The sequence below is a fragment of the Marmota marmota genome, unplaced genomic scaffold, assembly GCF_001458135.2.
Source record: "Marmota marmota marmota unplaced genomic scaffold, marMar, whole genome shotgun sequence".
NCBI classification, from domain to species: domain Eukaryota; kingdom Metazoa; phylum Chordata; class Mammalia; order Rodentia; family Sciuridae; genus Marmota; species Marmota marmota.
This window is the reverse complement of record NW_026000241.1, coordinates 2047761-2063611: the sequence shown is the minus strand read 5'-3', so window position 1 is coordinate 2063611 and position 15851 is coordinate 2047761. Positions and strand designations below refer to the sequence as shown.

The window sequence follows — 15851 nt, the reverse complement described above, 5'->3', positions numbered from 1 at the left end:
CTGGGATTTGGCTCAGTCAGTGTCGAGGGCCCCTGAGTTCAATCCCTGGTACTTCCCCCCCCAAAAAAAATCTACGAATGCAGAACCCAGAATCTAAAATCCAGATCCATAATCCAGATCAAGAACCCATCCTCCAGAACCAGAATCCAGAAATGTAGATTATAATACTCAGAATTAGAATCCAGCTCCAAGAACCCAGAACCTAGAATCCAAAGACCAGGCTACAAAATTCAGAGCCCTGAGCCCTCTTCTGAATCCTCTGGCTTAGAGCCAGGCACAGGGACTGGTGACGGTGGGAACAAGGCTAGAGGGCAGGAGAGGAACCCAGCAGTGAGCTCATGCCCCTGCTGCCCCATGGCCTGCCCAGCCTCCCCCGTGTGCGTTCTCTCTCACACACAAAGAGGAACACACCACTTGAAAGGCTCCTGCACACACAGCCACACCCTCAGATGCCTAGCTCGTGACTGGCAGATGCACCACACACACACATACACACCCTGACACAAACGTCACCCAAGACCGAGAACCGCACCATCAGCTGCTCTCCCAGCACGGAGATGTGCTCACCTGCACACCCACGCGCTGTCAGGGCTGTGCCCCAGCCGTCCCACCTCCAAGACACAGCCACCACCACCCAGAGACACAGAACCCCACGACTCTCAGCCCTGCACCCAGACACATTGGAAGAATAGTGGAGGAGGCTGGGATGGGTGTGTACGTATACACATGTGCACGCTCACACACACTCCTCCTAGCAGAGAAGCCCGTGCCTTGGCAGCCACGCAGCCCCTGGGAATGGGACCCCAGGGATGAGGCTCACCATGTACCCCCACACCCACCCCAGCCCTCCCCTGCCTGGCCGGCTGGCGGGCTTTAATACAGATGCCAAACTCATAATTGTAACTGAGGGTGACAGGGTCACCTTGAGCCCCAGATGCTCGCGCGGTGACAGATGGCGTTGGCAAACCTGATTAGCGGCCCCTGTGCCAGCGCCTGTGGCACCTGCATCCCCACCCCTCCCCCGCTCCCCCAGCACTCATTACCCACCCATTACTGGGCCTGGGGGATGGGGTGGGGGCTGGCTGGCACTGCCCGGGAGGGGACAGGGACTCTGGGGGCCCCCTGGCACCAAGGTCCCCAGCTGGCTCTCCTGGCTGGCAGGGGGTGGGCACAGCTGAGGGGGTGAAGCCTCTTGCCCGCTAGCAAGGGGGAGCTAGGACTGACTGAGCTGCCCACTCGGACATGCCCAGGGGTTGGCACCAATCTCTAGAGGGAGGGGGAGGGGGCACTCCCGCCCCAGGGCCCAGTGAGCCTCCCTGCTGGCCTCGGAGCGGGGTCTTGAGAGCCGCCTGCCTGGCCCTTTCCCACCCCCTGGTGCAGGCCTGTGGGGTCAGAGGTCGCAGGCTCCCACGCCTGCGGGCCCATCTGTTTCCTCGCCGCCTGCTCCCTCACCTGGGGCCTTCCTTCCTGAGGCAGGAAGAGGGCTGAGGGGGACCCGGCCGGCTCCCCCGCCTGCGCTCCGGGGGGCATTTGGAGGCAACACTGACAGTGCCACATGTCCCTGCCTCTATGCCAGACAGGCCCATCTGCCAGGGCCCTGGTTCCAGCCGCCCAAAGCCAGGCTGCCCTCACCCGCAGTAGACCCTGGGCCCCAGCTGGAGAGGGAGCACCCCGATACCCGCACCCCGTCCCGGGAACCCGAGGTGGAGAAACAAGCACACGCAGCTGGACCTGGCCGACCTTTATGGCCCCGCGGAGCGCCACGCTGGCCGTGGCTGTATGGGTGGGCCTCGGGGTGGGCGGTCACCAGGGAGCCACGGCCACTGTCAAGGTGAGAGGCAGCTGGGAGGGGGCCTGCCCCTGGCCCGGGACCCAGGTTCCCCGCAGCTGCAGCTGCCTGCCTGCCTAGGCGTTTGTGTCCCCAGGCCAGGATCATAGCTGTGTCTCCTGGTGGGGTGGGGCCGCCTGTCCTCCCGCAGCGCAGCGGGAATGTGCTGGGCTCCTTCCCTGAGAGGCAGCTGAGCCCAGTGGTTAAGATCAAATTCGTGCTGGACGCCGTGGTGCGTGGAATCCCAGCGACTGAGGCATGAGGATTGCAAGTTCAAGGCCAGCCTCAGCAACTTGGTGAGACCCTGTCTCAACAACCTGGTTTCAATCCCCAGGAGCACAAAAGACAAAAAAATATGTGAATGTGGGCTTGGCCACTGACTGCACGGTGACGCTGGGTGCGTGCCTTGCAAAGTCAGGGCCTCAGTTCCCTAATCTGTAAAATGGCATGAAGTTGACCCTGCCTCCGTAGGCCTCTGAGGATCACCTCCTGAGGAGGACACGAGTGAGCACTTGTCAAAGAGCCTAGCAATCAGTGGGCAGTCGGTAAGTGCGTGCTGTGGCTATTAGTGGTCCAGCCCCATGAATGGGGCTGTGCCTAGTGTCCTTGGGAGCAGGGTGACTTTGGAGAGCCGTCTGTAGCCCTGCTTCCCTGGTCTCGTGACCCAGAATCCATCATCTAGGTCCGTGTCGTCGTCCCATCTCTCCGAGATTCGTGTCTCTGTGTGTCCGTCACAGTGCTGCGTCATAGCTTTGGTCCACACCGACAGCCCTCCACCAGCCTGGTGGACACCTTCACCCGCCGAGGGGAGGAGGCTGGGCTGCCCAGCCGACACCACAGGACCACGGGTGTCCAGTGCTGGCGAGTGGGCACGCAGCTGTTGCAGAGGACAAGTGGGGTGGGGTCTGAGCCCGGGATGTAGAGGGAGGAGCAGCGGCCAAAGCAGAGGTGATTTCGGACACGGACAGCAGTGCAGCCAGGCCGAGAGAGCACCTGAGACCAGAGGCAGGGTGACAGGTTAGGGCAGCAGAGTGAGGCTCATCCACTTCCACCCACCCTGAGAGGTATGGGTGATGCAGCAAAGCTGCCTGGGTTCCAGTCCTGGCTCTGCCATCTCCTGGCTGTATGGCCTAGGGCAAGTTACTCAACCTCTCTGGGCCTCTGTTTCCTCAACTGTAAAATCAGTGGAGTTCAACTAGGAAAAGAAGAAACCACTCTGGGTCTTTCAACAGAGAGGATTCATTCAGGGAATACAGCAGCTTAACCAATCAGGAGATAATGACAAGAACAACTGGACACGGTCACCAGCAGGGCTGCTATCACCCCAAAGATGAGGGACAGTGGGAGGAGGTAGTAATAAAAGAGGCCAACTAGGCATGGTGGTGCATTCCTGTGATCCCAGCAGCTTGGAGGCTGAGGCAGGAGGATGGCAAGTTTGAGGTCAGCCTCAGCAACTTAGTAAGACCCTGCCTCAAAATAGAAAACAAAAAGGGCGGGGGGTGCAGCTCAGTGATAAATTGCCCTGGGTTAAATTTCCAGTAGCCCCCCCCCCCAAAAAAAAAAGGAGGCCAGGAGGATTAAACAAACAATTTAGTGTATTTCCTGGCACACAGTTGGTGCTCAATAAATGTTAGTTCCTCCTATGGCCCCCTCTATCATCTCACCACTAAATCGTGGCCATTTTCTGCTTAAACCCTGCACCCCTCCCCCAGCACAAGAGGCTTCTCATCTTCCTTAGAATGAAATGCAAAGTCCTCCCCAAGGCCCAGAAGTCCCTGCACACTCTGCCCTGTCCCCTCCCTGCCCTCTGCCCTCTGGCCTCTGCCTAGATCACCGTTCCGTCCACCCTTCCCGGAGCTGACTCCAACTCATCCTCCCTCCAAAGCACCCCACAGGGAACTTCCCTCCCCTTGTGACAATGCTGTCCTGCGTGTCCCTAAAGCGATTGGTTGATGTGCATCTTGGGACACTGTTCTGTTTTTCACCCTCCTCCCAGAGGTTAAGCCACCTGAAAGCAGGAACCTCGTGTTGTCCTGGCCGTGGCCCCAGTCGGTAGATGCCCAACTCCTCCCCGCGTGTCCAGAGGAGGACGCCCAGGCTCCAGGGCAAGGTCCTGCAGTGCTGAGAAGGCCGCGTGCCCTCAGGGCCCCTCTGTGTCCCTCCGGGGCAGCCAGATTCCAAGCCAGAGTCCCTTCTGCTCCGTGAAGCTTGCACCACTGGACAGGGCGGCCTTGAGGCTGGGGTGCCACAGAGGCAGGACTGGGCACAAGGCAGGTGGCTCCAGGGCCAAGCAACTCCTGCCACCTGGATTCAGGGTTTTCTGGGCAAATGACAAGCCAAGGAGTCTGGGACATTGATGGCTGGGCACGGATTTGAGCACTTGGCATCCTTCGCTGTGCCCGACTCCCTTCTGTAAAGGTGGGAACTGAGGTTCAGAGAAGGCAAGCTACTTACCCTGAATCACACAGAAATCATTGATTAAGGAAGGATGTGAATTCAGCACACTGAATGCATTCCCAAGGCCCTTATGGAGCACCAGCTGGATACAGCCATGAGATTGCTCCCCACGCCCACTCATTCAAGCTGCCTGATAGCCCATAGGAGGCAGATAATTCTAGGACTCATTCATTCACTCGAGAAACACGGAGTGCGCTTGGCTCTGCTTGTTCTGAGTGAGGTGGGAGCCATGGGGCCTCTAAGGGGAGAAGGAACATGACCTGACCCAGGGGTCCACGGGCACCCTCGGCCACTAAATGGGAACATAGACTTAGGAGGAGGAGTGGCCCAAAGACAGGAGATCAGGTGAAGGCACCCTCCCTCCCACATGAGAGGCCAGTACCCCATTTGGGGGTTGAGCCCAGGGGTGCTTGACCGCTGAGCCACATTCCCAGTCCTCTTTAACTTTTATTTTGAGACAAGATCTCGCTAAGTTGCTTAGGGCTTTGCTAAGTTGCTGAGGCTGGCCTTGAACTTTTGATCCTCCTGCCTCAGCCTCCCCAGTTACCAGGATCACAGGTGTGTGTCACTGTGCCCAGCAATCCTGTACCCAATGGACCCGGGAGAACACTGAGACTCAGAGCCATGTAGGTGGATGATGCGGGTCATGAACTCAGATCTGCCTGGAGCCATAGCCTGGGCTTCCTGCAGGCGCTGAGACCGGCCCACCCCCACCCCGCACACTCACCTGAATGAAGGGCACAGCCTTACACATTTCCTGGGTCACTTCTTTAGGGTCCAATGGCAAAGACACGGAGGTGGCCACCTCCTGCCCATCCTGCAACCCATCTGTCCCCAGCCTCCAGGGTTTCTGCAGGCCCAGGAAGGCCTTCCAGCTGCCAAGGGCAAAGGCCGGCCCCGGGGGAGCTGGGGGTCCAGGCCTCCCTGAGCCTGGGGGCAGCCAGGCCGCACTCAGCAGCCCCAGGAGAGTGGTCAGCCATCCTTGGGACATCTGCTTAGCTGTCCGTCTGTCAGTCCAGGGTGGGGCTCAGGGTCCTGGGCAGTTGACCCTGCTGTCTAGCGAGTGGAGTCTGGTCCCTCAGACCTGCTTTTAATCACTTGTCCCCACCTGGGCAGCCTGGGAAGCGCCTCTGCAAACTCACAGCAGGGAAGAAAGTAAACCAGACCTGCGGGGTTCCTAGCAGCCTGCTGGGTCCTGAGGGCTGGGCCTGCAGGTGTGTGGGCTGTGGGATCAAAAGAGGCAAGTCGAGGGGGTCGAGGTACAAGTCTAGGGACAGGAGCTGAGGGACACCATGCCTGATAGCCCTGCAGGGATACTTTTCTTTGCAACCAGGCTTCTTGGGTTTCCACCCCCATATGCCAACTTCCTGGCTGTGCAACCACAGGCAAGTCCCCGAACCACTCTGGGCCTCAACTTTCCTCTTTTGTAATATGGTGTTGATAACAGGCCCTACCTTGTTCTAAGGACTCAAGGAGACAATTTAGATAAGGAGCTTAAAACGGAGGTCAGTTTGCAGTAGCATCATGAGCCAGTGCCTTCCTCCAAACACACACACCAGGGTGCTGCAGATCAAACCCAGGACCCTGTGCAACTAACCAGACCAGCGACCCCTGAGCTGCAGCCCCAGCCCCGGTCAGCGACAATTAACATGATTGGGGCTACTGTTTTCCCTTTAGTACTTGCTGGAAGCCAGGCATAATTCTTTCCCATGAAGATACGCAGAGAATAAACAGAAACTGGGTCCCTCCTGCCTCACATTTTACATCAGAGTGTCTCAAACAGACAATAAAGGACAAATGATTTCAGCTTCAGGATAAAGACATTAAAACAAAATGTGCTTTAGAGGGTTCAAGGCGGGGGCGTCTGTCCTAGGGTGGTCAGGGAAGTCCTCCCCAAAGAGGTGACACTTTTGCAAAGGCCCGAGATGCCGCCAGAGGCTTGGGAACAGCTCGGTAGGGGGTGGAGGTTGACCTGCTGGAAACACGTCCCGGGCTTTGGGCATCCCGAGGCGGCTGCAGGTCCCGGCCGGGTCTTAGCACCTGGGTGGCGCGCATCTTGCACCAAGGTGCGGAGCTCCAGGCGTCCGGGCCGTGGGAAGCCGCGGAGCTGGCTGTTCCCGAGTCCCCACCCCGGGAGCTGCGACCGTGATGGGGCGCGCTCGCCCTCTGGCGGCGGTTTCCGGGACTGCGCGGCTGCTGCGCGGAGGACACCTGCCTCTCGGGTGAACCACCTGCAGGAGCGCGGGCGGCCCCCACTCAGCCCGGCTGGATCCAACCTCCCTCCTCTCCCCGAACCCGTCCTTCCATGTCCTGTAGATCCAGTCAGCTGCAGGTCGGTTCTGGCAGAGGCTGATTTCACATTTTGGACTCCCTGTGCCACCCCAACCCAGGCTGACACCACAGCACGAGGGTCCGTATCAGAAACCAGCCAGCATCCTCCCGCTTCTCACTCCTACCTCGTCCCCTCACCTGGATGCGGCTCCCATCACCTCCCACCTGGATGGGCACATTCACTACCTGTGTCCCAGTTCCCGCCATCACCCCTCCCAGTCTATTCCCCTCACTAACGGAAAGAGGGCGCCAGTGAGCACCTGAGTGGGGTCTCAATCTTCCTGGGTTCAGAACCTTCCATGGCTCCTATCTCCCTCCTGACTCAAGTCAAAGTCCTCCCCCAGGCCCATCAGGCCCTGTATAATGTGCGCTCGTCTTTCCACCATCGACTTCCCACATTCCCCTCCCCCTTCTCACCCCCTCAGCCACCCAGCTCATGCCTGCTTTCCCAATTCCTCAGGTATGATCCCACGATCCTATGCAGCTATAGACACCAACTTCCACGGCGACAGGTTCTGCATTCAAGGATTCAGCCAACCATGGAGGGTGCACTCTACTAGATATGTCTGGATTTCATTTCTTGTCATTATCCCCTAAACAAGCTGGGACAACTATTGGCATAGCACATACATGGCATTAGGCACCATAAGTCACCTAGAGATGACAGAAGCCTCTACGAGGGTGTGCATGGGTTCTGTGCATTTTATACACAAGACTTGAGTGTCCCCAGGTTTTTGTACCCACAGGAGTCCTGGAACCAAGTCCCCACAGGTACCAAAGAATGACTGCAGAAAACTGAAGAAGCTCTAAGTTTCCGCCTGGAAATACACCCACCAAAATTAAGTAAAACTAAGTTCCTAGCAGGGTGTCCATTATGCTGACATTTTAGAGGAGAAAAAAAGGGAATTAAAATGTGTGGACTTATATTGCTTATTGAAAAGAATAGCAGGGTCTTCCTGCTGAGGAGGGGCATGGGATGAGGAAGGTTCACTTTAGACTCTGAAATTTATTTTAGGGCTGAGGATGTAGCTCAGCAGTAGAGGACTGCACACGTGAGGCCCTGGGTTCAATTCCCAGAACTGCCTGATCTGTCAGCAAGGTTCCCCAGGACCCTCCCTTTCCCCACCTTCTTTACTCCCTGATGACAGACATTAATTTTCTCTCCATTCTGGGGGCTGGAGTCTAAGATCTAGTGTTGGCAGGGTTGGTTTCTTCTCAGGACTTCTTTTCTTAGCTAGTAGATGGCCACCTTCTCCCTGTGTGTCTATGTCCAAATTCCCTCTTCCTAGGTGGACACCAGTTATGTTGGATTCTGGTCCACTTCAATGACTTCATTCTAATTTAAGTACATCTTTAAAGGCCCTATTTCTGAGATCCGGGGGCTTAGTGCTGTAACATGTCAATGGGAGCACAATCCAACCTCAAATCCACAAGTACTGGTTCACATCACAACATGGGGTGAGGCTGGACCACATGCCACATGAAAGGATGTGACATGCTAGGTCACATAGTAGATGGTTCCATTTATACAAATTTCCAGAGAGGGCAAATGGAAAGGAAATGTGTGTTTTTCAGGATTAGGGGGGAGAATGACTGTTTAAGGGGTGCTGAGTTTCCTTTGGGGTGATGAAAAGTGTTGGAAGTTGTAGCCCTGGTGGCTGTGTGACACTGTGAAAGTATTCGAAAGCTGTGGTCGACTTGTGTGTGTGGTGTTGGGGATCAAACCTGCTGCCTCTCACACACGAGGCAAGTGCTATACCACTGAATGACATCACCAGCCCTTTCCCTCTATTTTAATTATTTCTGTGTTCTGCCCACAATGACCAGAGCTTGTTTGGAGCCAGGGGTGCTGCTGTACTTAATTTCCTATATCTTCAAAGGTCAAATGAGAAGTGACTTTGAGTCAAATGTGAATAATGAGAAAGAGCCCACCACTGGGCACAGTGGTGCCTGTCATCCCTGCAGCTCTGGAGGCTGTGGCAGGAGGATCTCAAGTTCAAAGCCAGCCTCAACTAAAGTGAGATGCTAAGCAACTCAGTGAGACCCTGTCCCTAAATAAAATACAAAATAGGGCTGGGATGTGGCTCAGTGGTCGAGTGCCCCTGAGTTCAATCCCTAGTACCCACCTCAAAAAAAATAAAATAAAATAAGAAGAAGGAGCCCTCCATGTATACACCTCGGGGAGAAATGTTCTAGGCAGGGTCATAGTAAAGGTAAGGAGTGCAAAGGCCCTGAGGCAGGGCTGGTAGGAGGCCATGTGCTCCTCTACCTCCTAATAAGTCTTCCTGATTTTACATGTTAACTCAATGTCTTTTCTGCTCAACAACCAGAGGAGAATCAGAAATCAGACCCATCATTCCTCAGCTCCAAGACCTTCCAGGGCTCCCTGTTGTCCTTTGAATAAAACCCAAGGCCTGCTGGTCACGGTGGCACACATCTGTAATCCCAGCAACTGGGGAGGCTAAGACAGGAGGATCTCAAGTTCAAAGCCAGCCTCAGCAAAAGCGAAGTGCTAAGCAACTCAGTGAAACCCTGTCTTTAAATAAAACACAAAAAAGAGCTGGGATGTGGCTCATTGGTGAGTTCCTCTGAGTTCAATCCAAAAAAATCCAAGGCCCTTACTATGACCCCCGAGGCCTGCGTGGCTGCCCCTGCCCACCACTCACTGCTGTGTCTCCTCCCTCACTCACTTCCTTCACTGGCCCTTAGACACACTGGCCATCTGTCCCCCCTAGCAAACCCAGGGGAAAGACTTGGATGTTTTGAACATGCACCTCAGGGAAACTTCCCCCTGGGGACACAGGACACAGGAAGGGACACAGGAAGGCCCACCGTAGCACTGCTCCTGCAATCAGGAAAAATTAAAAACAAATGTCCAAACAGCCCAACGGAATAACTGTAGTTTATTTGTGCCACGAACAATACAAAGCAGACCTTTTTACAAAGTATTTCCACAGGAGGATCTCGGGGGAGAAAACGAATCCCACCCGAGGACCAGGCAAGGACGGTGTTTCCCAAACAGGCCTCAACGATGTGTCCTGCTCTGCACACGACATGCCACGACAGGTCTCTGTGGCCTGCCCTTGCGCCTGGATGTGTGTCAGCCTTCGTTACTAATCAATAAAGATCTGAGGTGATCAGTTTATAAAGAGGAAAGGTCTATTTTGGTGGCCGGGGGCTCCAGTCCCTGTCAGTTGGCCTCCCACGGTGGGAGCAGGTGGGCAGCCGGGCTGCTCTCCTCGGGGCTACTGAGAAGTGAAGACAGGAAGAGACTAGGCTCCCACATCCCTGAGGGCACCGCACAGCGACCCAAGGTGACCCCTCTTAAAGGGTGCACCTCTCCTCCCCAGTAGTGCCCTGGGCTGGGGACCAAGCTGTCAATAAATGCACCTTTGAGGGAAATTCCAGATGTAAACGGCAGTACTGGGCGACCCTCCAGCTCAAGTCTGTGCTGTTCTTGTGTTTGTGAGGTCCTGGGGGTTAACCCAGGGCCACTCTACCACCGGAGCTACATCCTTGGTCTTTTCAAATTCTATTTTGAGGCAGGGTCTCCTTAGGATGCCCAGCCTGGTCTCAAACTTGCAATCCTCCTGCCTCAGCCTCCTGAGTTGCCTGGATTCCAGGTGAGTGCCATTGCGCCCAGCTTAGGCAACCTTTGTGACTGGTTTGACCCACAGACTGCAACGGAAGGGATTCTGTGTGATTTCTGACACTCAGTCATAAAAACGCCATGCACTTCAGTCTGATTTGCTTGAGACTCAGCCTCCAAGCATCGAGGAAGTCCCAGCTGGCCCATTCAGAGAGTCTACTGTGCAGATGTGCCAGCCAATAGCCCAGCTGAGGCCTCAGCCAGCATCAGCCTTGAGACATAAATGAATGAAGATGACTCCTGATATTCTGGCCACCAGGTGTCAAATTGCTATTCTTCCATTCCAGGCCTGTAATCTCAGCCACTTGGGAGGTAGAGGCAGGAGGATCACAAGTTTGAGGCCAGCCTGGGCAATTCAGCAAGACCCTGTCTCAAAATAAAAAAAAAAAAAAAATTAAGCCCAGGTGCAGTAGTGCACACCTGGAATCCCAACAGCTCGAGAGGCTGAGACAGGAGGATTTCAAGTTGAAAGCCAGCCTCAGCAATGGCGAGGCACTAAGCGACTTAGTGAGACCCTGTTTCTAAATAAAATACAAAATAGAGCTGGGGATGTGGCTCAGTCATTAAGTGCCCCCGAGTTCAATCTTTGGTGCCCCCCCCCAAAAAAAAAAGAAAAGAAAGGAAGGAAGGAAGGAAGAAATTAAAAGGGCTGGGGACGTAGCTCAGTGGTACAAAGCCCTGCCTTCAATCCCCAGCATGGGGAGTGTGTGTGTAAAACAGTTAATTTTATGTGTATTTTCCCACAAATTTTTTTAAAAAGACACAACTTTTGGGCTGGGGCTGTAGCTCAGTGGCAGAGCGCTTGACGAACATGTATGAGGCATTGGGTTTGAGCCTCAGCACCACATAAAATAAATAATTAAATAAAGACATGCTGTCCATCTACAACTACAAAAAAATTTTTTTTAAATACAGAACTTTTATTTATTTTTAAATATATTTTTTAGTTGTTGATGACCTTTATTTTATTTGCTTATTTATATGTGGTGCTGGGGATTAACCCAGTGCCTCATCCGTATGAAGCAAGAGCTCTAGCGCTGACTTACAACTCCAGCCCAATAACACACCTTTTAAATTAAAAAAGTTTTCCACACCGGGCACGGTGGCACACGTCTGTAATCCTAGCAGCTCAGGAGGCTGAGGCAGGAGGATTTCGAGTTCAAAGCCAGCCTCAGCAACTTAGCGAAGGCACTAAGCAACTTCAGTGAGACCCTTGTCTCTAATAAAATATTTTTTAAAAGGCTGGGGATGTGGCTTGGTGGTTAAGAACCCCTGGGCTCAATCGCTGGTACAAAAAATTTCTTTCTACAAATCATTCTTTCTATAGTTGTAAATCTAGAACTAGATAGATAAACAGATAAAACTCACTTGGTTGAAGACCATCATCTCATTGATTTCCTGAATCAATAAGGTGTTCAGTGACCCTCAAAGTGGGTATCTTGGAGATATGGGGATCTCTATGGACACATGGAAGGCAGGAGGTTAAGTAAGGAAGATAAGTTGCAAACTACAGCACACTGGATACCCTTTATGTAAATTGTTAAAAATAAATATACATTGTATACTATTACCAAAGAGCTACATCCAGAGCAGGCAAGGCTGGTCTTGGAAGAATAAAACTAATTTCAAAAAAAACTTACTGTTGCCAAGAGCAAGGAGGGAAAGAGGTGGCATTGAAGGAGACTTTAATAGTATCAGTCAAGTTTCATTCAAAAGAATTTCCTTTTTAAAAATATATATGCAAGCCTGGGGTCGTAGCCCAGTGGCAAAGCGTTTGCCTAATATGCTTGAGGCACTGAGTTCGATTCTCAGCACCACATATAAATAACTAAAATAAAGGTCCATTGACAGCTTAAAAAAATACACACACACACACACACGCATGCACCTATGGAGCAGGCCTGAAATCCCAGTGGCTCAGGAGGCTGAGGCAGGAGGATCACAAGTTCAAGGCCACCCTCATCAACTTAGCTAGGCTCTAAGCAACTTAGCAAGACCCTGTCTCAAAATAAAAAGTAAAAAGGGCTGGGGATGTGGCTTCGTGGTTAGGCACCCCTGAGTTCAATCCCTGGCACCAAAAGATAGATTCCTGCATACAGAGGGGAGAGTGGCAGATGGCTCAGTGGTAGTCACTTGCCTAGCATGTAGAGGCCCTGGGTTCCATCCCCAGCAGTGCAAAAGGGGGAAAAAAAGAACCAAGTGTTACTCTGTTAAATCTGGCCAATGATATAAATGGCTACTCTCCTGTCTTTGTCAAGTGATTCATTAACACCATCAATTAGGACGTTATGAAGCCACTCTCCAGGACACCCTTAGAGCTGCACCGTGCAATTAGGTGACCGTGGAGAGTACACTTTGGTTTTTCTTTTTCCTCCCTCAGTGCTGGGATGGAGCCCAGGGCATCACTCATACTAGGTGAGGGCCCAACCAATGAACTGCATCCCCAGCCCTTGTTCTTGTTTTGTTTGGAATTGTGGTAAAAAACAGGCATTTACCATTTTAGTCCATTTTCCATGTGCAGCTTCGTGGCGGGGAGCATGCTGTTGGGAGGCTGTCACCACCTCCATCTTGCTAAACCGAATCTCTCCCTGTTAGACACTGACTTCTCTTTCCTTCTCCTATTTTATTTATTTATTTTTATTTAGCTCAGTGGCTGGGCAAGGGCTCTACCACCCAGCAACATCCATCCCAGCCCTCCTCCCCCACTTTTTGTTGTTGTTGTTATTTTGAGATAAGATCTTGGTATGTTTTTCCAGGCTGGCCTTGAACTTGGGATCCTCCCACCTCAGCCTTCATGATCTCTGGGATTCCAAGCATGGGCCACCATTCCTTCTTCTATTTTAAATAAACATTTACATATTTAAATTGGAGTCAAGGGTTCAGGGAATTAGGGGATGGGAGACAGGTGGGATTGACACTTATTGTCATTTTAATTTTATCTATCTTAATTTTATCAATCTTAATTTTATCTATCTATCTATCTACCTATCTATTTATTTTATTTTGAGACAGGGTCTCACTAAGTTGTCCAGACTGGCCATAAGGATGTGCCCCTCACTGAGCTACACCCAGCGGCTGTTTTTATTTTTTAAATTGTGAGATATGAGTCTACAGAAAAGTGTACAACACACGTATATCAAGTGATAGACAACTTAATGATTATTATTCAGGAATCACTATAACCCAAGTCAGGAAATAACGGTGAATGTCGCCCAGATAAAGAAAAGCAAACAGAACTGGAATGATCAGCTAAGAGGCATGTTACCAAACAAACCCCTTGTCATAGATGTCTCTCGTCCTGCCAGAGGTGCCCCCACCCTGAAGTCAGAACAACCCCTACCTTGCTTTTCTTCACGGGTTACTCCTGAAGGTGTGCACACCCATAAACACCAGGACTTTTCTTTTTTTTTTTTTTCAGAGTAGAAATTAGAAGTTTATTAAAGGACAGCAGAAAAGACTTCTCCCAGAGGAAGAAGGGGACCCAAGAGGTGGAATCCCAAGGACTTTTCAACTGTAAATGAAAATTGGGACCATTTATATGATTTTACAAAATGGAAAAAAAATTTTGAAAACCTGTGTCTAGATAAAAATTTAAAATATAAAAAGGGGGGGCTGGAGCTGGGGCTCAATGGTTAAGCACCCCTGAGTTCAATCCCTAGTACCAAAAAAAAAAAAAAAAGACACTGGGGTGTTGAACTATGACACAAGAAAGGAACACTGACTCCAATTTTAGATCAAATTAAAGCTAGCTTGTATTGTGTACACAAAAGCTGGCCAGCGACTGTCTCACCTGAAACTTGGGCCAGAGAACAGCCCCCAGCTCTCCAGAAAAAAGGTTTTAAAGCACAAAAAGCTGCAAAGGGGGGCGTCTTGAGAACTTACAGCTAACAAGATTTTGACAAGCATAATACAAAGGCAGACAGCAGGTAAACGATCTACATGGCATGCTATTTGAAGGTATGGAGTAAATTCAGATCCCAACATCAGAATTTATGAGGCGCTGCTGAGGTTTCAGAGAGGGTTGTTATCTGGTCAAGGGAGTGAGAATTTATGAGGAGCCACTAAGAGTTTAGAGAGAGTTGTTATCTGGTCAAGGAGACCCAGGCATGGGTGAATTCAAGGCACAGGCAGGAATTTCAAACAAGTTTAGAAATTTCAGTAATTACAGTAAAATATAAATTAACTTTTCATAACTTTGTCAGGATGAGATGGCTCCCAATCTTAAGATGGAATTAGGCTGGGTTCATCAGGGGATGGAGCCCCTGATCTTGCACAAGGTAGGCAAGCACTCTATCACTGAGCTACAATCCCAGACCTTTTCATTTTCAGAGAGGGTCTTGCTAGGTTTCCCAGGCTAGTCTTGAATTTTTGATCCTTTGAGCGTATGTATGTGTGCCACTTCACCCGGCTCTTGAGTACAATTCAGTGGCATTAAATACATTCAATTGGTGTGCAATCATCATCTTTATCAATTTACAGAACTTTTTCATCACACCAAACAAAAATTCTTCACTCATTAAGCAGTAATTTCCCCAGCCACCTCCTCAGGTCCTGAGGACCTCGATCTACCTTCTGTCCCCATGAAGTCGGCTACTCTAGTAACCTCAGAAAGGTGGAATCACACAATGTTTATCCTTTTGTGACTAGCCTGTTTCACTTAGCATAATGTTCATCCATGGAACTTGCACATGCTAGGCAAGTGCTGTACTGCTAGGCCCCACCCTTAGCCCTTTTTATTTTTTTATTTTGAGACAGGGTCTCACTAAGTTGTCCAGACTGGCCTTGAACTTGTGATCCTCCTGCCTCAGCTTTGGGAGTAGCTGGGGTTTTAAAGGAGTGCCACTGCACCTGACTTCATTCCTTTTTAATGCTGAAAAAAATATATATTTTTAAAGATAGTATTTGCTTTCGACATCTTAATCAAACATTTTAAACATTTTTCACCATAAAACGTTGGATTACACTGGAGATGTAGCTCAGTGGTATAGCATGTGCTTAGCACATATGAGGACCTGGGTTCAATTTCCAGCATCAGAAAACAAAAAATAAACAATTAAATAATTCTAATAAAATAAAAAATAAATCAGGCATGGTGACCTGTCTATAATAGCCCCAGTTACAGGAAATGCCAAGGTAGGGAGAATGCATTGAGTTCAAGAGTTTCAAACCATCCTAAACAACACAGTGAGATTCCTTTGCAAACAAACAAAAATATATTTGCACATGCTGGGTGCCGGGAATGCACGCCTGTAATACCAGCAGTTTGGGAAGCTTAGGAAGGAGGATCATGAGTTCACAGCCAGCCTCAGCAATGGTAAGGCACTAAGCAACTCACTGAGATCCTGTTTCTAATTAAAATACAAAAAAAGGGCTGGGGATGTGGCTCAGTGGGTAAGTGCCCTTGGTTTCAATCCCTGGTATCAAAAAAAAAAAAAAAAAAAATCAAATTTTAAAAAGTAAAATGGAGCAGGAATAAATACTTAATGCCATCAACAGCATTTAAGGAAGTGTTCAACATTTAAATGTTCTACAACATAAAACAGAATTTAAATATTCAATTTAAAGTATAAAGCAGGGCTGGGGATG

General features: G+C 50.9%; 1 protein-coding gene across 1 annotated transcript; it reads right to left on the bottom strand.

Moving 5' to 3' along the window:
* Positions 1–2349: 2349 nt before the first annotated feature.
* Positions 2350–5694, bottom strand: Dand5 (DAN domain BMP antagonist family member 5). Its single transcript, XM_015489599.2, has 2 exons — positions 5013–5694; positions 2350–2821 (listed from the first exon to the last, which is right to left on the bottom strand). The coding sequence occupies exons 1-2, from the start codon at positions 5274–5276 to the stop codon at positions 2573–2575; spliced, it is 513 nt and encodes a 170-aa protein (XP_015345085.1). The 5' UTR covers positions 5277–5694; the 3' UTR covers positions 2350–2572.
* Positions 5695–15851: the final 10157 nt, after the last annotated feature.

Coding starts and splice junctions, on each gene's coding strand:
- Dand5 (XM_015489599.2), bottom strand. CDS start 5,276: ATGTCCCAAGGATGGCTGACCACTCTCCTGGGGCTGCTGAGTGCGGCC. Junction 2,822..5,012: donor AGGCTGTGCCCTTCATTCAG/GTGAGTGTGCGG, acceptor CTCTGGTCTCAG/GTGCTCTCTCGGCCTGGCTG.